The sequence below is a fragment of the Lynx rufus genome, unplaced genomic scaffold (assembly GCF_022079265.1).
Source record: "Lynx rufus isolate CCGP_SWC_20201006 ecotype Redwood Valley unplaced genomic scaffold, mLynRuf1.p SCAF_6, whole genome shotgun sequence".
Taxonomy (NCBI): Eukaryota; Metazoa; Chordata; class Mammalia; order Carnivora; family Felidae; genus Lynx; species Lynx rufus.
This window is the reverse complement of record NW_025814878.1, coordinates 27,603,972-27,624,437: the sequence shown is the minus strand read 5'-3', so window position 1 is coordinate 27,624,437 and position 20,466 is coordinate 27,603,972. Positions and strand designations below refer to the sequence as shown.

At 37.5% G+C, this 20,466-nt stretch overlaps 1 protein-coding gene across 5 annotated transcripts in view; it reads left to right on the top strand.

The window, feature by feature from the left end:
• The window catches only part of AKAP7 (A-kinase anchoring protein 7), a 158,826-nt gene that overhangs the window by 8,337 nt on the left and 130,023 nt on the right, over positions 1-20,466 (top strand). For all 5 annotated transcript variants that reach the window (XM_047102381.1, XM_047102380.1, XM_047102382.1 and 2 more), the window contains one exon: positions 13,658-13,797. In XM_047102381.1, the coding sequence (XP_046958337.1) occupies positions 13,658-13,797 (140 nt within the window). The remainder of the gene's footprint in view (positions 1-13,657; positions 13,798-20,466) is intronic.

Below are 20,466 nucleotides of genomic sequence, written 5' to 3'. Positions count from 1 at the left end.
AGATCTCCACTGGTGAGGAGAAACAATGACCACTGGGACCAGAAAGAAGGAAGGGGATGTGTTTGTGGCTCTGCACTCCTTTCCTGCTCTGAATGGACTAGCCGCTTCTTCAGAGGATGGGCATTGGGAAGGTTAGCTAATCGTTTATACAGATAGGATCTTTTCCCTGCAGTATATGTTATATTTATTACTAAAGAAGTGTTGTGCGTGTAAGTTAGGGGCTTGGGTCAGTCTATGCAAGTCCTTTTTTTTTTTTTTTTTTTAATTTTTTAATGTTTATTCATTTTTTGAGAGAGACCGAGCACGAGTGGGAGAGGGGCAGAGAGAGAGGGAGACACAGAATCTGAAACAGGCTCCAGGCTCTGAGTTGTCAGCACAGAGCCCAATGCAGGGCTCAAACTCACGAACTGTGAGATCATGACCTGAGCCGAAGAGGCTTAGAGGCTTAACTGAGCCACTGAGGCTCCCGAGTCCTTTTTTTTTTTTTTTAATTAAAAAAAAAAGTTATTTAATAAGGGAAAGAGCACACTTGTGAATAGGGGGAGAGGAGCAAAGGGGGAGAGAGAGAATCCCAAGCAGGCTTCATGCTCGGCATGGAACCCGAAGCAGGGCTCCATCCGGCAACCCTGGGATCATGACTGGAGCCAAATCCAGGGTCATGCGCTCAACCGACCAAGCCACCCAGGCTCACACATAAGTCCATTTTTAGCTGTATAGTACTTTTGGATAGTTCAGTCTTTGTGAGTTAGAGGGCTTTGTGGGTTAGTCTAGACTCCAAACCACCATGTACAATATTATTTTTGTGGGAAGATTTCAAATTCTAAGCTCCAAGTTACACACAGTCAGTGTGGTATGAGAGAAACAGAAAACTTGGGTTTTGAGTTTTGGTTATTTCATTTTCTACTCGTGTAGCCCTGGACACTTAAACTGTGTGAGCTGGGCTTTTCAACTGTGAACCATACAGAATTCCCTACTGTTTTTCTCCCAGTGTTACTCTACAGATCAGAGGAGGTAATGTGGGCAAGAGGGCCGTGAGAGATGTAAAATAATGCACAAATGCTATTTACAAAAGCTTTGAAACATATCCCTTAGTTATTTGGGGACAACTTGTTCCCTCTCACTTTTATAACAGCATTTACTAAGACACTAGAAACAAATACTAAAATTCTTTGCAAACTAGAAACTACTAGCTAGTTTTTGTGAAATGAGATTTTTATAGAAATGCACAAGAACTGGGAGTTTTGTTGTCAACCCTTCAACTTAAGATAGCTATAGGAATAGTGTTTGTATCCAAAACTGGTTTGTGGCTTGAATGGACTTCGTGTGGCTTTTCTCTTACATTTATTAACATGGAAATGTAACCAATTTACTGGCCTGTGGTAGATGACAACCTTAAAATTCTCAAGTTGCTGGTTGTTGCCTTTGGTTCTTTTAGTTTCCTTTGGTGGGTGGAAAGTGTGAGTTAACTGCCAAGACATTCTTGCTGATAGAAACCCTGGCAGGGTGACGAGGAAAGTAGTGCTAACAAGAACATCGTGGGAAGGAGAATCCTTGCCAATAGAAAACTCCTCCCCAAATGCTTGGTTCAGAGGGTCTTAGGCTCCAACTGTGTTACCTTGAGTGTGGGTGCTGTGTCACGATTAGGTGTCATGTGGTCTGGTTGGCCAAAATGGGTGTTTATGTTTTTGTTTGTTGTTTTTGAGAAGAGATTATTTTACTATATGCTGCAACATAAAACGTATTAGAGTTTTATGCTGAATTAAACATAAAACGTATTAGAACTATATATATTAGAATATAAATATACACACTGGAAATAAATTATCTAAATGTAAGTGTGAAAGAAAATCTTCTACAAATATTGAGGAAGCAATACAACCTAAGTCACATCTTCTGGCTCTATAGGTTGAACATATTCTGGGAGAAAATATAACATCACTGAGTTGTTGACCTGGGCCTGGGTGGGTCTGTTCTCTCTACAAGATGGAAGTGTCAGTGGTTAGTTGGTTAGAAACCCAGCAAACCATCTGGAAAATGCTTGGAGTTGCTGTTAGTCTTGCCTCTGAAAGTTGAATGAGAGTCTGCAACGAAGAGTCATTCTCCTGCTGGAAGCAATAGCTTAGTGTGCTTCCCATGGACTGTAAATTGGTGGAGAGCTTTCGTTTAACCAACTCAGTTCTCTTAAGAGAATCATGGCCCTTACCTATCAAGCCACATTTTAAATCAAGATTCAAAATAAAATATTTGAGTGCCTTTTTTCTTTCATAAGTATAGAATTCAGTTCTCATATCAAAGTTATTATCTTTATTTTACCTCACACAGAATTCTAACCTTGTAATTATTGGAGACTTTAAAGATCTGGGAAATTATTTTGTTACTTGTTTATTAGCTAATATCATTAAGATGTATTTTAAAAAATTCAACTCTTAAGTATTTTAAAATACTGATTGAAACCTACCTTTTCTGGAATAAAATTTTTTATAGAAGAATGCTGTGTCAAATAAAGATGGAATCTTAACACCTGGTATAGTAAGTGATTATCCTGAGTCAATTTTAACTTCTTTTTTTTCTTAAAGTAATCTCTGTGCTCAACATGGGACTGGAACTCCCGACCCCAAGATCAAGAGTTGCATGCTTTACTGACTGAGCCACTCAGAGGCCTCTCTTGAGTCAATTTTAAAAAAGGATAAAGTAGGGGCACTTGGCTGGCTCATTCAGAAGAGTGTATGCCTCTTGCCTCTTGATCTTGGGGTCATGGGTTTGAGCCCCATTTTGGGAATAGAGATTACTAAAAAAATATATAATAAACTTTAAAAAAAAATAAAAAAGGATCAGTTATGTTCTGTATCATCTCTAATTGATTGGGGAAACATGGAGTACACATTCCAAATTTTTATGAAAGGGCTTAAGGCAAATATTTGTGTCAAACACTACAAAGATTTTATCTTTTTCCCTTAGAAAAACGCACAAGACAACAAAAAACATTGGAAAATCCCAATAAATACGTTAATTCATTCCACACACATTGAGTGCCTGCAGTGTGTCAGGTAATAATGGTCCTGGGCAAAGTAGAAGATAAAATTCAATTAGTAAATAAATACACGGAGAGTTATCCAACTTCAGATGTATTAAAGGATGTACCTTAAAATATGGCTATAACTTATCAGATTGGCAATATCTTTTTCAAAAATATCAATTTCAAAATAATATGCAGTGCTTTTAATGTCCTGTCTACCTTGCTTGTGACAATGTACTGAGTCCTTTTAGAATGGAGTTTGTTGGGACCTCCAGCAATGTTCAAACACGGGATAGATCCACTCATGGGATTCCCAATGCAAGGACATAGTCTTACTTGTGGAGAAAAGGTCTTATTCATAAATATATGTGTTACAGTGTCTGTTAAATAGTAGAAATATTGGGGGAAAAACCCCAAATGTCCAAAATTAGAGAGTGATTGAGTAAGCTATACTAATGCTTTAAATTACACATTATGTAATTACATGTTGTTATGAGAATAATATTTCTGAAAACTGTGTTGGGAGGAATATTTCATACGTACAGTGCAAAGTCAAAAAGTAGGTGGAAAAGAGTATGGGTTGTTTGTTTACAGTAGTGTAAGTACTTTGTGTGACCTGTCACCAGAATTCATAGTGGTTGTGTTAAGATAGCGGTTTTTTGAGCAATTTTTTAGCTCCTTTTGCTAATTTTTTATGAGTGGCTTTTATTCTTTTTTATGAAAAAATACGATTAGAATTAAAAAAATGGTTTTAAGTGTTTATTTTTGTGTGAGAGAGAGACAGAGACAGAGTGTGAGTGGGGGAGGGGCAGAGGGGGAGACAGAATCAGAAGCAGGCTCCAGGCTCTAAGCTGTCAGCACAGAGCCCGACACAGGGCTAGAACCCATGAGTAGTGAGATCATGTCTCTAGCCGAAGTCAGAAGCTTAATGGACTGAGCCACCCAGGCGCCCCTACAATTAGAATTTTTAAATGTGCTTAAAAACTTGCTTTTAAAAATGTAAGCTTCATTGATTCACAAAATAGAAAGTTGGATAAACTTATTCCTCTTTGATCATGTCCACTAACATTATTCCTAATAGTGTTAAACTGTGGTGGTTATAAGCAAGGGCTGTGGAGTCAGACTGACAGGGCTCTACACTTTCTCTTCAAAAAAATTTTTTGAGGGTGTCTGGCTGGCTGTCAGTTCAAACCTCATGTTGGGTGTAGATACTACTTAAATAAATTAAAAACATTTTTTTTCAGGGGGTGTCTGGGTGGCTCAGTCAGTTGAGCATCTGACTCTTGATTTCACCCAAGGTCTTGGGATTGAGTCCCATATTGGGCTGCATGGAGTCTGCTTAAGATTTTCTCTTTCTCTCTCTCTCTCCTTCGCCCTCTCCCTCTCTCTCTCTCTGCCTCTGCCCATCTCCATCCCCCCCGCAAAAAAATTTTTTGGGAGTGTAATTAACATACAATGTTATGTTTGTTTCAGGTGTACAACATACTGATTCAACAATTTTGTACATTATTCTGTTCATCATGATAAATGTAGTCACCCTCTGTCACCATACAACATTATTACAGTATTTTTGGCTGTTTTCCCAATGTTGTACTTTTTACCTCTATGACTTTATTTTATAACTCAAAGTTTGTACCTCTTAATCCCCTTTACCATTATTCTCTGTGTTTAAGAGTCTGTTTTTTTTATTTATTTCTTTAAATTACACATATAAGTAAGATCATATGGTATTTATCTCTCTCTGTCTGACTTATTTCACTTAGCATAAATACCCTCCAGCTCCATCCATGTTGTTGCACATGGCAAAATCTCATTCTCTTTATGGGTAATATTCCATTGTATGTATGTGTATATATATATATATATATATATATATATATATATATGTGTGTGTGTGTGTGTATGTGTGTATATGTATATATATATATACATATGATGTATATACAGTGTATATACTCCCATGTATATACTGCATCTTCTTTATCCATTCGTCCATCCATGGGCACTTGGGTTGTTTTCATATCTTGGCTATTATAAATAATGCTGCAATAAACATAGGGGTGCATATATTTTTTGAATTAGCGTTTTCATTTTCCACCCACTAGTAGAATTAGTGGATCATATGGTATTTCTGTTTTTAAATTTTATTTTTTAAAGTTTATTTTTGAGTGTGTATGCATGGGAGAGATCCCAAGCAAGCTCTGTGCCACCAGCACAGAGCCTGATATGGGGCTCAAACTCACAAACCATGAGATCATGACCTGAGCTGAAATCAAGAAGCAGATGCTTAACTTTCTGAGCCATCCACACACCGCTTGAAGGAACCTCCATACTGTTTTCCACAGTGGTTGCACGAACCTGCATTTCTACCAACAGCATGAGAGATCCTTTTTCTCTACATCCTTGCCAATGCTGCTTATTTTTTGTCATTTTGAGTCTAGCCCTTCTGCCAGGTGTGAGGTGATATCTCATTGTGGTTTTGATCTGTAGTTTCTGGATAATTAGTTTCCTGATGAGCATCTTTTCACGTGTCTGTTGGCCATCTGTATGTCTTCTTTGGAAAAAATGTCTCTTCAGGTTCTCTGCTCATGTTTTAAGTTTTTGTTTTTTGTTTTTTGTTTTTGTTTTTTTGTTTTTTTGGTTTTGTATAAGTTCAATATGTAGTTTGGATATTAACCCCTTATTGGATATATTATTTGTGAATATCTTTTCCCATTCAGTGGGTTGTTTTTTCTTTTGTTGATAGTCTCCTTTGCTGTGCAAAAGCTTTTTATTTTGGTGTAGTCCCAATGGTTTATTTTTGCCTTTTTTCCCCTTGCCTGAGGAGACATCTAGAAAAATGTTGCTGAAAACTGTCAAAGAGATTACTGCCTTTTCTTTTATGGTTTTGGATCTCACATTTATTTTGTGAGTTTATTTTTATGTCTGGTGTAAGAAAGTGATCCAGTTTCATTCTTTGCCATGTAGCTGTCTAGTTATCCCAACACCATGCTGTTATACTTCCTTATTGTGTCCTTTGAGCAAATGTCTAAAGGCTCAGTCTCATTATCTGGAAAATTGTCATTATAATTGTAGCTATTTCAGGAGTTGAGAGGATTCAACTTGTTAATACGTGTAAAATTTTATAAATCTCAGCAAAGTTTTTGCCTAAGTATACTTGCTAAATTAAATATTTAAAAAAAAATTCATCTTGAGAGCAGTATTTTATAATCATGTTATCAAGGGTGTCCAACACATCGCTAAATGCTTTGTATTTTCTTAATCCTCAGAGAAACTCAATGAGGGAGGTAAAGTTTTTTTTTGTGAAAGTTTTAGTAATTTGCTAAAGATTACTCAGATAATAAGGGGGAGTAATGCTATGAAATAGAGAAGTTAATATTCTAAGTCATAAATTGAGGAGTTTTAAAAATGGTTACTTCAAAGATTTTGACTGCTTATATGACAAGAAAAAAAGAAAAGATTATCAAAACAAGAATCTAGTCTGTTTTCAGCCTTTTGGCTAAGAGGAAGTCTGAAAACAATCAACCAACAATAGCAATTAAAGTAATTTCTCTCATAATTCATTCTCTTGTAGTTTATTTTTTTTTGAGGGAATAAATAAAACTTAAGGGAAAACTAGATAAATTGCATAAAATGACATGTGCTTTGGGTAAGAAAACACATGCACGGATCAGAGAATTTCAGCCTTTATCAACAGGACCAGATTCATTAGAGTACATTGAAATGGCTACTGAAATCGTTATGAAAATTAGCAGTGTATTGAATTAAATTTATGAGATGAGGTTATGAGCTCTAATCCAGTGAAAGACCCAGGGTGCATGGCCAAAGCTTTTTCCATTTTGCTTCTGTGGTCACTGATCTTTAATGCTTTTATTAGTAAACTAGATTTTACATGAATACTTTGCTCATTATATTTTCATATAAAGTAAATTAAAAGAATAATTGCAGATTGTACTTTAGAATTTAGATTGTGATTTCAAAGTTAGAAATAAAATGAAGTTAGATAAGGAAAGAGAAGATTTTATGTTCTGGCCATACAAATTAAATTTGCAAATAAAAGGCAAAGAAGATATGCAAACCAGGGAAAAGAAGTATTGGGCTCAGTGTGTAACCCTGACCATAAATCCGCAGGACTCACTGAATTAAAAAATAGAAATAATAAACTTATTACAAGGGCAAATATAACTGTGGTATAGCAATAAGTAGTCACAGGATTCTTTTTCTTTTTTGCCCAGCTCTTGTTATATAATTTCCAACTTTACCCTGGCAGTGATGCCTAACAAAAGAAAATTTTATTTATTTTTATTTATTTACTTTTTAAGTAAGCTTTATGCCAACATAGGGCTTCAGCTCACAACTGTGAGATCAAGAGTCACATGCTCTACTGAATGGGCCAGACAGGTGCCCATAAAAGAAAATTTTAGGTAATCCAGTTGGAAAGAAAGTTAAATAGTTATGGATAAGATTAGAGAAAGCTAAGGGAAGTTAGAAAAACTCTGTACTTCTTGGGGCGCCTGGGTGGCTCAGTTGGTTGAGCGACCCACTTCGCCTCAGGTCATGATCTCACAGTTTGTTTGAGCCCCGCACCTGGCTGTGTGCTGACAGCTAGGAGCTTGGAGCCTGGAGCCTGCTTCCGATTCTGTGTCTCCCTCTCTCTCTGCCCCTCCCCCACTCATGCTCTGTCTCTCTCTGTCTCAGAAATAAATAAACATTAAAAAAAATTAAAAGAAAAAAAAGAAAAACTCTGTACTTCTTTATTTTTACCAAGAGGTTTTTTGTTTGTTTTTAAGAGGTATTTTTGTTTGTTTGTTTTAAATGTTTATCTGTTTTTGAGAGAGAGAGAGAGAGAGAGTGCGTGTGTGCACCTGAGCCTGGGAGTGGCAGAGAGAGAGGGAGACAGTCCCAAGTAGGTTCTGTGCTGACAGCATGGGATGCTCAACTGACTGAACCTCCCAGGTGACCCTTTAAGAGGTATTTTGAATTGGGATTTTACCCAATTCATTCTCATGATACCAGAATTGTTTAAAAGAGTTGTTATACAGTTATGACTATTATATTCCAAGGTTATGGTTTTCCTTCTCTGGATATCTGTAGAATGGACTTATGGAATGTTTGAAATGGCAAAAATAAGTCGCTACAGGAAGAACGGTTTAGTTTTTGTTTTTGTTCTTTTTTTGTTGTTTTTTTTTAAATACGAAATTTACTGTCAAATTGGTTTCCATACAACACCCAGTGCTCATCCCAACAGGTGCCTTCCTCAATCCCCATCACCCACCCTCCCCTCACTCCCACCCCCCCCCCATCAACCCTCAGTTTGTTCTCAGTTTTTACGAGTCTCTTATGGTTTGGCTCCCTCCCTCTCTAACTTTTTTTTCCCCTTCCCCTCTTTCTCTGTATGACTTATTTCACTTAGCATAACACTCTCCAGTTTCATCCACGTGGCTACAAAAGGCCATATTTCATTCTTTCTCATTGCCACGTAGTATTCCATTGTGTATATAAACCACAATTTCTTTATCCATTCATCAGTTGATGGACATTGAGGCTCTTCCCATAATGTGGCTGTTGTTGAGAGTTCTGCTGTAAACATTGGGGTACAAGTGCCCCTATGCATCAGCACTCCTGTATCCCTTGGGTAAATTCCTAGCAGTGCTCTTGCTGGGTCATAGGGTAGATCTATTTTTGATTTTTTGAGGAACCTCCACACTGTTTTCCAGAGCGGCTGCATAGTTTAGTTTTGAACAGATAAGGTATAAAACTGAAAATGCTAAAAGTCTCTGGTCTCTCTCTCTCTTTTTTTTTTAAATTTTTTTTTAATGTTCATTTATTTTTGAGAGAAAGAGAGAGATACAAACACATGTAGGGGAGGGGCAGAGAGAGAGAGGGAGACACAGAATCTGAAACAGGCTCCAGGCTCCCAGCTGCCAGCACAGAACCCTATGCGGGGCTTGAAGTTGGAACGGTGAGATCTTGACCTAGACTGAAGTCGGACGCTTAACTGACTGAGCCACCTAGGTGCCCCTCAGTGGTCTCTTAAATACCACATTTTTAAGCCTGTTCTTATTGAGTAAAATATAGCAGAAACAATTCAGTGTCTTAGTGCACAGTAAGGAATACATTCATGTTGCCATCCAGTACACACGTGTATGAAAAACCTTCAAATTTCATGGAGCAGTACTTAGACCTACCATAAGCAGGTGGAATGTTACTTCTATTCTATCCTATTCTGTAGTATTCTAATCTAGTCTACAACATTTTCTTCCATTTCATTCTACTCCACCCCACCATATTCCATTCTATTCTAGGTTTTAAAAAGTGCTTTTAAATTATCTTCTATGTTGATTTAGTAACCTAGTAGTGGGTTGATACTAGCAGTTTGGAAAAAAAAACAACAAGAAAAACTAGACTTTGGGTTCAGGATTCTCTTTCTACTATGTTAATTTTGAAATGAAGTAGAGGTTATAAAATCAGCTGGATTATTAGTTTGGACATCTTTTTTTTTAAGGTTATTTATTTTTGTTTAGTAATCTCTATACTCAGTGTGTGGCTTGAACTCACGACCCCGAGATCAAGAGTCGCATGCTCTTCCAACTGAGCCAGCCAGGAGCTGCTGGACGCCATTCTTGATCGAATTTTACCATGAGAGTCCTAACTGTTATAGGTGTTAAGTTAGTACCTTTATCACAGATCACAGAAAACTATAACTAGAAGAGACTCTAGGTAGAGATTATCTAGTTGTCCTTCCTATGCCCCTGGGTGTTTTAAAAAAAAAATATATATACAATTATGGAAAATTTCAAGCATATTCAAAAGTAGAATAGTAGACTGAGCCTCATCTATTTATATCACCTCTTCGTCACTAGATTATTTTGAAGTATATTCCAGATACATTTTATCTGTAAATGCTTCAGTATGTGTCTTCAAAAGATAAGGATACTTAACAAAAAGCATATCCAAAATATGCTTCTCATGACAAAAAATAAGAGTAATTTCTAATATCATCAAATATTATGTCAGTATTCACACTTCTCTGTCGTAATTAAAAAAATTGTTTTGAATTAGGAAGTAAAGTCCACACATTGTATTTGATTGACACATCTCTTCAGTTTCTTTTCATCTGTAGTTCTCCTTTCTTTCGCGTGTGTGTGTGTGTGTGTGTGTGTGTGTGTGTGTGTGTATGTGTTATTTGAAGAAATGAAGTTGTATAGAAGTACCTACATTATGGTCACTAATGTGTTCCTCTGCCCTTTACATTCTAGTCAGACGCTTAACTGAGTCACCCAGACACCCCAGATTAAGGAATCTTGATAAGTTTTGGAATATTGGCAAGACTGCTGCAAAAATGCTCTGAATTTCCTATTGTGTTAAAGTGATGATTTTATTTGATGCTTAAATTGCGCCATCATTGGCCAGTGTTGGGACTTTCAAACTGGTTCTAGAGACTTTCTGACATGGTGCCAGGAGTCTCTGAAGAGCCAGGATCCTCTGGTATATTTTATGCCTCAGACCTAGAATAAGCTATTTCTCTAAGGATTGGCCAGCTTTTTGAGTTCGCAGATAGAGAAATGAAGTGACTTGATAGGAAGATGCTTGTTGGAAGATTAGTCTTAGGGTTAATGCTCTTTTCACTATCTAGTGCTGCCTCTGCAGGACTGAAATAGACCTGGCTAGTTGCCTTGCCAACTTCTGTTCCCCCTCCTTTTTTCCTTTTGTAGATTTCTTTTTCCACATAGGCATAGGTTGGGAACTGGCAGATACTTACTATCTCGGCTTCCGGAGCTGTTTGGGGTTGTGTCCTGATTTGGACAATGGGATGTGAAAAGAACTTATCTAGAATTAGTTTGTGATTTTACTTTAAAAAATGGGTGTTTTACTTTAGAACTATTTTGCAGTATTATATTTAATTTTTAAAAAACTACTTAAGATTATTTTTCATTTTGTATAATCATAGGGGATACAAGTGGTCTGGATGATGAAAAACAATGGATACTTTTTACTTTATGTCAGTTTACTTTTGGAGTTTTCTAAATGATCTTAGCAGATACACATTTATCTCCCTAATTCTTTTGAGCTCTGGGTAACACCTAATAGTTATAGCTAATTATAGTGCTTAGTTTGTACCAGAATGTAGTTTAAGAGCTTTCACGTATTAACTCACTCAAAAATGGCCCTGTGAGGTAGCTATTATTATTCTTCTCAACTTAGGAGGAAACTGAAGTAAAGAGAGTTCATGTGACTAATCTAAGATCACACAGCCAGTAAGTAGGGGAGCCAGGATTCTAACCCACAAACTCTGATCTAGACTATACTAAAATTGGTTTCCATTTCTAATGTACCATTTTACTAAGAGCAGATGGAGGTGGGCTAGAAATGTATTTGGGCATGGATTTAAAATATATGTGGCACTTTATTAGCATATTCTGTGGCTTCTGTTTAAAATTAGTAGATTTAGTTTGTGTTACTACAGTCAAATGTAGGACTGTTTCTTAGATGTCTAAAATTACAAGCAGCTCAACAGCATATTGATGTCATTTTCCATATTTAAAGAATTGCATGTGGAATAAAACCCAGTGGCATCACATGAGGCAATTCTGATAATGCTCATAATGCTGATGAGAATGCTGGAAACTTTTCCTTAGCAATAGGATTTATAAAGTTCTGACACGCTCATGTATGTAAAAGAAAGTAATAATTTATATTTCAAATATGTATTCTCTGTGAAGATGTATCATTTTAACCATATAAATCATTGGTAGTAGGGAAGTAGATGCACAAAGACACCAGATAATTTTGTCCTAACTCTTAATGATTTAGTCAGACTTATTACCCAGGTCCCCTTGCTTTTAATTTACCCCCACCTTCTGGATGTCACAAGTGTGTGTTAGTCCTAGAAAGAAAGCACATGTTTCCACAAACCCTGAGTTTTTAAATTTTTAACATACTCTACTCATTTTCTAGAAGTTAGCATTAAGACACTATTTGTGACATTTATTTAAAAATTGTCCTTAATATTTTATTTTTTATTTTAAAAAATCTTTTGAAAGTTTATCCACTTATTTTTAAGTAATCTCCACACTCAATATGAGGCTTGAACTCCTGACCCCAAGGTCCAGAGTCACATGCTCCTCCGACTGTGGCAGCCTGGTGCCCCTGCTCTTGATATTTTAAAGAACAGTAGGGGCGGGCTCACTCTTTAGAGCACGCGACTCTTGATTTTGGGATTGTAAGTTCGAGCTCCATGTTGGGTGTAGAGATTACTTAAAAAAGTAAAATGTTGGAAAAAAAGTAGAACACTAGGATAAGGAAAATTACTTCTGCTCGTTGGTTTTGCAGAACTTTGACAGAGAAGCAGTTTGATCTAATAGAAAATACACTAAGTGGAGAGAGTTAAAAGGTCTAAATGCCACATTTGACTCCGTGACATTGAGTAGTTTTTAAGTTTTTCTGCACTTCCGTTTCCTTGTATTTAATAAGGAGTTGAGTTAGATCAGGATCGCATAGGCACACAGACTCTGCATTATTGGTTGAGCTCAGACTTTCCCCACAGACCTTTTTAAGGTATTATGTGCAGGTGATCACCAGGGTCAGTAAGAGTTGATCCCAAAGATGGAGCCAGCTTCATAGGATTGAATGTAAATAAGGTGTTTTCTTCCTCCCACCCCTTTCGGGAATCATACCTCAGAGTATACAATTATATTTGAATTTTTACAAAGTCTCTATAAGGCACTCCATTTTGAATAGTAAGCTAATGTTCGGGAAGACACAGCCTGAAAACTCAATCAATGTTAGTTTTGCATGCATAGGGGACCTCCTGCTCAAATCTGAAAAAGGAAACCATGGCATTTCATACTGATTTGGTAATTCTTTCTGGGGACATAGCTTCATAATTACTATTTTGGGTGTTATAAATGAGTCTTTTGAAGATGACTTTAACAAGTAGCTAAGTGCTTCTCAATTATCTATGGTCAAGGACCAGTTTTTTTTTGTTTTTGATTTCCTATTTGTTGCCAACTGATACTTGTGTAAAATACGGTAAAAGATGAACTATTAGAAAAATGAAAAAAACCCACACATAATAGAAGCCAAAGTTCAGTAGACAGAATTTCTTCGCCTACTTGCTATGAAAGTTTCTAAAGCAATCTAAATTTTTGCAAGTTTGTAGGATGACCTTGACCACAAACCAAACTTTGAGTGGCATTGCTACGAGTGGTTATGTTGTGGGAGTCACAAATGTACATTTACAAGATGTATGAAAAAAGTGATCTTTTCTAGTATCATGAAACTCGTGGCATGGGGGAGAGAATGGTTGCTAGTTGTGCTTTAGATAATGGGCCAAATCTGGCTAACTATCTGCTTTGTAAATAAAGTTTTATCGGAACACAACTATACCTCTTCATCTACGTTTGTCTACAGTAGACTTGGATAGTTTTGATAAAGACCATATGATCTGCAGTGCCTAAAATATTTATTCTGAGGTCCTTTACAGAATAGTTGCTAGCTCCTACTTTAAATTTGAAAATGACTATTATGAATGATTGCTATTTATGTAGTGCTTGTTTCCTTTTTCTTTTTTTTTTTTGTGACTAAATTATCTTCGTTTAAATCCATTAGACATATTATTGTTTGACTTTCTCCCTCTAGTCACTGATGTACCTCACATAAATTTGGAGAGAAGTAAAGAAAATGAACGGATCAGTAAAGATCAGATAAAGAAGAAGAAAAAAAAGCAAAAAGATTATCAACCCAACTATTTCCTATCCATTCCGATCACCAACAAAGAGGTGCTTTTTTTTTTTTTTAATTGAAGTGTAGTTGACACACAATGTTACATTAGTTTCAGTTGTACAACATGGTGCTTTGACAGTCTACGTTGTGCTGTGCTCACGACCCTCGTAGTTACCATCTGTCACCATACAGCGTTATTACTGTACCATTGACCAAATTCCCTGTGCTGTGCCTTTCAATTCCTGACTCCTCCGTTCTGTACCTGGAAGCCTGTGTCCCCCACTCTGCTTTACCTCTTTAGCCCTTCCCTGCACTGTCTTCCCCTCAGGCAGCTGTCAGGTCTTTGTATTTATGGCTCTGTTTCTGCTTTTTGTTTGTTTGTTTATTGATTCGTTTTAGAGGTGCTATTTAAAAAACAACTACTTTTACTATAAACTTTAAAAATTTTTTTTTTCAACGTTTATTTATTTTTTGGGGGACAGAGAGAGACAGAGCATGAACGGGGGAGGGGCAGAGAGAGAGGGAGACACAGAATCGGAAACAGGCTCCAGGCTCCGAGCCATCAGCCCAGAGCCTGACGCGGGGCTCGAACTCACGGACCGCGAGATCGTGACCTGGCTGAAGTCGGACGCTTAACCGACTGCGCCACCCAGGCGCCCCTTTTTTTTAAAAATTTTTTTTTTCAACGTTTATTTATTTTTTGGGAGACAGAGAGAGACAGAGCATGAACGGAGGAGGGGCAGAGAGAGAGGGAGACACAGAATCGGAAACAGGCTCCAGGCTCTGAGCCATCAGCCCAGAGCCTGACGCAGGGCTCGAACTCATGGACCGCGAGATCGTATAAACTTTTATTTTAAATTAGATTTAAGCTACACTAAATGCTTGTAAGCCCATTTGCTCTCAGCTCTTAAGGGTTTTTGGTGGTATTTTAGGTGGGCTCCATAGGAAACAATCCTATTTATTTATTTATTTATTTTTTTTTTTACTGTCATCTTACATGTTTTTGAAATTTAAATCCAAGTTAGTTAACATATAATGTAATAACGATTTCAGGAATAGAATTTAGCGATTCATCACTTCCATATAATACCCAGTGCTCATCCCAACAAGTGTCCTCCTTAATGCCACTCACCCCACCCCATACCCTGCCAGCAACCCTCAGTTTGTTCTCTGTATTTAAGAGTCTCTTGTGGTCTGCCTTCCTCTCTTTTTATCTTATTTTTCCTTCCCTTCTCCTATGTTCATCTGTTTTATTTCTTACATTCCACAGATGAGTGAGATCATATGATATTTGTCTTTCTCTGACTGATTTCACTTAGCATAATACACTCTAGATCTATCCACGTTGTCGCAAATAGCAAGATTTCATTCTTTTTGATGGCTGAGTAATATTCCATTGTATATACATGTACCACATCTTCTTTATCCATTTGTCAGGAGATGGACATTTGGGCTCTTTCCATACTTTGGGTATCATTGATAGTCTACTATAAACATTGGGGTGCATGTGCCCCTTCGAAGCAGTACATCTGTATCCTTTGCATAATTACCTAGTAGTGCAATTGCTGGGTTGTAGGGTAGTTCCTTGGAAATAATCCTATTTAAAAATTTTAAAAAATATTTATTGATTTTTTTTAAGAGAGAGAGAGAGAGAAAGAGAGAGTACACACATGAGTGAGTGGGGGAGAGGCAGAGAGAGAGGGAGACATGGAATCTGAAGCAAGCTCCAGGGTCTGAGCTGTCAGCACAGAGCCCAACATAGGGCTCGTACTCATGAACAATGAGATCCTGACGACCTGAAGTCAGGCACTTAACTGACTGAGCCACCCAAGTGCCCCATAAATAATCCTATTTAAACAATAAAATGTACTTAAACAGTAATTTAGAAAAAATATTAAACAGTCATATTTAAGTAATAATTTTAAGTGTGTTGCCAGATGGCATGTCAAGGTTCTCTCTGTTTGTTCACCACAACAGAGGAACCTTTCAGAAGCAGAAAACAGTGGCCAGGTAGAAAAAGAGGGATTTGAAATCTCTGCTGGGAAAGTAGTGGGATTTCTTGCTGCTCAGTCCTGTGTATGGCAATGATTATTGTGACATAGTTTCTTTAAAAATTACTCCTGTACAAGTTTAATACTGCATGATAAAGTTGGGTAAAAATCTATTAAAAATCTGGAAAATTAATGTGGTATGAATAATAGGAAATGGGACCAGCCAGTTGGCACAAACTAAGAAACCCTTGTATGTGGCTGAGAGCTACAGTATCTAATTCAAACTGGTGAAGCAGTGAGGGAGGAAAGAACACTTTACTTGGAAGACCGACCGTTTTCATATCTTGGCCCGATTTGAGAAGCAGACCTGAATTTCTGTATGATCTCTTTTACGAGTGTAAAACAACAGAAATTCCAAGTGCATCTGAAGATCCAGTTGGCTGTGTTGAACGAGTCATGAATCAGGCAGCATCCCATCTAGCAGACAGAAAAGTGCTCCCCAAGACTGCGGAAGAGGAAAGGATTTTAAAGGGAGAGAGGGAGGGGAAAGAAGGAAACAATTAGCAAAGAATCCATCGTGTTAGGCGGGGACACCCTCTGAAGGAGAATGGAAGGGGTCTGTGAGAAGTTTCCTAGTGCTGACCAGGAAATTGTGTGTTGACTGGTTACATCCCTGGGGGGCTGAAACTGCACTTAAGTTAGGTGTTAAGTCTTGGTTTGCTGACGTAAGGCTCTTAACATGTGTTAAGAGCCCATTTTGGGCCTGTGGTTTTCTTTAAAAAAAAAAAAAACACAATGTTTTTTCAGTGTTTATTTATTTTTGAGAGACGAGAGAGAGAGCATGAGCAGGGGAGGGGCAGAGAGAGAGGGAGACACAGAATTCAAAGCAGTCTCCGAGCTGTCAGCACAGAGCCTGACGTGGCGCTCGAACCTGTGAACTGCGAGATCATGACCTGAGCCAAAGTCGGACGCTTAACCGACTGAGCCATCCAGGCACCCCTTCACACCTTCATTCTTGGCGCCCTAGGGAGTCTGAACAGCAGCTCTGTGTCCCTTTCATGCCTGTCCTTCCTCTCCTAGCCTTGTTCTGACTGTGAAGATCAATGGGGTGACTGGTGGGGAAGGGCAAGGAGAGGGGTTGGAGAGGAAAGGGGCTGGAGAAGTTCTTTCTTTCTGAGGCTTAGTTCAGAATTTGGGCCACTAAAGTGACCACAGGAAGGGGATGGGAGAGGATGGTCTGCAGCTCTTAGGTTTCAACATAAGCTGCCGTAGCCATCGTGTCTGCTTCTTACCTTCTGGGAGGTGGTGTGGGACCGGGAAGAGTGCGACTTTGGAGTCCTACAGGTCTTGTTTGAATACCATCTGGGCTACAAACTCCTCTGTGGATGTCGGTCAAGTTACTTAATTTCCGTAGCTTCCATTTCTTTAGGTGTAAAATGGAGGTGATAATGATTATTTTCTAAACCCAAATCTGGACATGTTACCCGCTTATATACTTCACTCTCTTCCTGTTGGTATTAGGTAAAGACAAAGACTCTACCATGTCCTGTGAGGTTCTACATAGTTCAACCTTCTCCACTTTGGCACTTGTTCCTTCTGCTTGAGTCCCTCTGGCCTTGAACTTGCCAGGGGCCCTCTCCCCCCAGAGAAAACCTTTTCTGTCTAGGAGTTTTCTTTCATCCCCTCTTGGTTTTGTTAATGTCAAAATCTCAGCTCAAACCTCTTCACCTGTGACCACCTGCCTTGGTCACCCCTTAGTTTGCCACCTCCAAGGTCTCATAGCTTTCCTTTTGTGATCTGTCATTCTTGCAGTTGGAACTTGTTTGTCTTCCTCACAAAGTCTTCGGCTCATTCCCAGTACCTAGGAGAGGAGAGCTTGGCAGGAGCAGAAATACACACACACAAAATACTGTCATTTCAGGGCTGAAGACGTATTTGTGGCATACCAAGTTGCAACCAGAACATTTACAATAATTCACAAATAAGAAATACAGTGTTACAATGTTGGTTTCATAATACAGGTTCAACAGCCATCCTTTGAGGGTCGCGTGACTCATAGTAGTGGGGAATTCGAGTGTCAAGTGACCTGGAAACCAAATAATTTAATGTTTCCCTCTCAAGAGACTTATTTGTACTTAGTAGGAGGTGTACATACAAATACAGAGAGGAGAGGTAGGGTGGGAGGAGATTAGGAGGTGCATTTTACATCTTTTCTACGAACATCCTTTTTGTTTGTTTGTTTTAAAGTATCAAATGTTAATTTTCTTTTTTAAACTACTTATGAGCTTTTGTGGGAAGGCCTGGGAAAAGAAGCAGCATTTATAACATTGTTTCAATGGGAGACTGTATTCCAAGTTCCAATTAAGTGACCTGCAAACAAGCCTTTGGAAGCTAGCACACTCACAATGAGTTGCTCTACTTTTGGCCTCTACTTGTTGGCATCTAGTTTTAAAGAAGAAAGTGTTCAGACTGACATGGGTCTTTGATTTTTAAACACATTCTTAGATGTTTGAAGTTCTTCATTAATGGAAAATCATAATTTCATACTTCAAAACATTTTCTTATTACGTTTCTTTATTTTTTTGAGAGGCAGAGAGAGACAGAGGGTGAGTGGGGGCGGGGCAGAGAGAGAGGGAGACACAGAATCCAAAGCAGGCTCCAGACTCTGAGCTGTCAGCACAGAGCCCAGTGCAGGGCTCAAACTCACGAACTGTGACATCATGACCTGAGCCGAAGTCGGACGCTCAACCGACTGAGCCACCCAGGCGCCCCCATAATTTCATAGTTTTAAGAAATAGAATTGGAAAATGCACTAGAATGACTGTATAAAATATCCAAGTTGCAAGTATGTGAAAGGATGTGTTTCCCATTACCTGCAATTATACATTAGTTTAAAAATAAAAATAAAGAATAAAAGAATCTAATGGAGTTATAATAAATCCTATATGCTTCTTAAATGCTTAGAATTGTTTAATTAGTTCTAGTTGGATTACTCATGTTGGTTTTATGGGCTTTCTTTATGACTAGTAATAAATATAAGGTAAATCAACATTGAAGTACAAGGGAACAATTAGAAATTGATTGAATTCAGGAGCATATTAATTTTTTAGAAGATACTTTTTTTTTAATTTTTAAAAAATATTTTATTTTTGAGAGAGAGAGAGAGACAGAGTATGAGCTGGGTAGGGTTAGAGAGAGAGGGAGACACAGAATCTGAAGCAGGTTGCAGGCTCTGAGCTGTCAGCCTGGAGCCCGACATAGGGCTCAAACTCATGAACTGTGAGAAACCGAGTCAAAGTTGGATGCTTAATCGACTGAGCCACCCAGGCACCCCAGATAATTTTTTTATACTATTGGAAAGATATGATTTTTCTCTGGGTGTTTTAAAAGGCATTTGTAACCTTTAATTCCATATTTCATCATTTAGTAATGTGAAAATTGCTGGTCTTATAAAAATAATAAAAGTAGATTTGTGCATTCAGTCATTCAATTCTTGTCTGGGAAATGTAATTGTAAAAGTATTTGCTATCATGGTGTGTATGTTGAGCATTTGGTAGACATAGAAAATTCTCCTATTTCGGAAGGACTTTTTACTTTTACTCCAGTTTTGCTATGTTATCAATTTTTCAAGTTCTTTTCATGGTTGTAGACAAGCGAGAAAAATGAAAGTATTCAGCACTGAAGAAAAATTATGTAGCAAATTGAAGTGATAATTCTGGTAAATATTAATGAGGCAGCAAATTTAGGAACAATATAAGTTAACAGCTTAGAAAAATTCTGAAAATAATGTCAAAAGTTGAGGTCAAAGACATTCTCATGCTCTGTACTAGAATGTAACTTCTCTCCCTTGTGCAGAGGTACATGATGTTAAGGCTTTTTATCTGCACTCATGTATACATGCTTCGAGTCAATTAGAAAACTTAAAAGATATAAACATGTATTTTCTTATTGCATTATTTTTAGGCATGTAGAATATCGCTTAGTGCTGAGGTTTAACAGATGGATGTTTGTTTTTATTTTCTAGACACAAAGATAATACTCAGTGAAATATTTAAGATTTTAATAATGCTCTTATTTTTGAAAGTTTCTTTGAATATAATATTTACTTGTGACTCTATAGTATTAGGTTTTTAAAATGTGCCTATGCAGTACTGTCAATAGCTGGGATTATGGTGACAGATAAGCTTTAATGATTTTATTGAATTTTAAACAGCAGCTCTAAAAATTAGTTTCCTTTGGCCTGTAATGACACTGGTAGTTCTTAAAATGCAATACAGAGAAGAGTCCAGTATTTTTCCCTTTTCTTTTATAAGAATGTAATTAGGAATAAAAAAGCATTTAAAAAAGCTCTTAAGATGATATCAAGGAATATATAAATTAATCTGGAGCATCAAAGCATAGCTAGAAATACATCTCTTGGTTAGATTATCTGTAGAATTTTCCTAGATTGAGGTTAATCCTGCATCGTAAGTACTGTGTGACATCAGAGAATTAGTCTTCCAAGTATTTTATAGTTTTTAATTTGCAGTTTACATGCTTCCAGATAATTAAAAATAGGAATGGTCTAAAACTATTTTACTATGCAGAGCATTGCACTAAAATGCTGGATACACAAATGAGTGGAATTCTTTGAGCATTTCCCTGGCTTTATACATAATTAGTGTTTGAGCCCAGAATCAAGAGTATATTTTTGTGAAAATGCAGGTACTCTACTCACTAAGTGCAAGTGGCAAG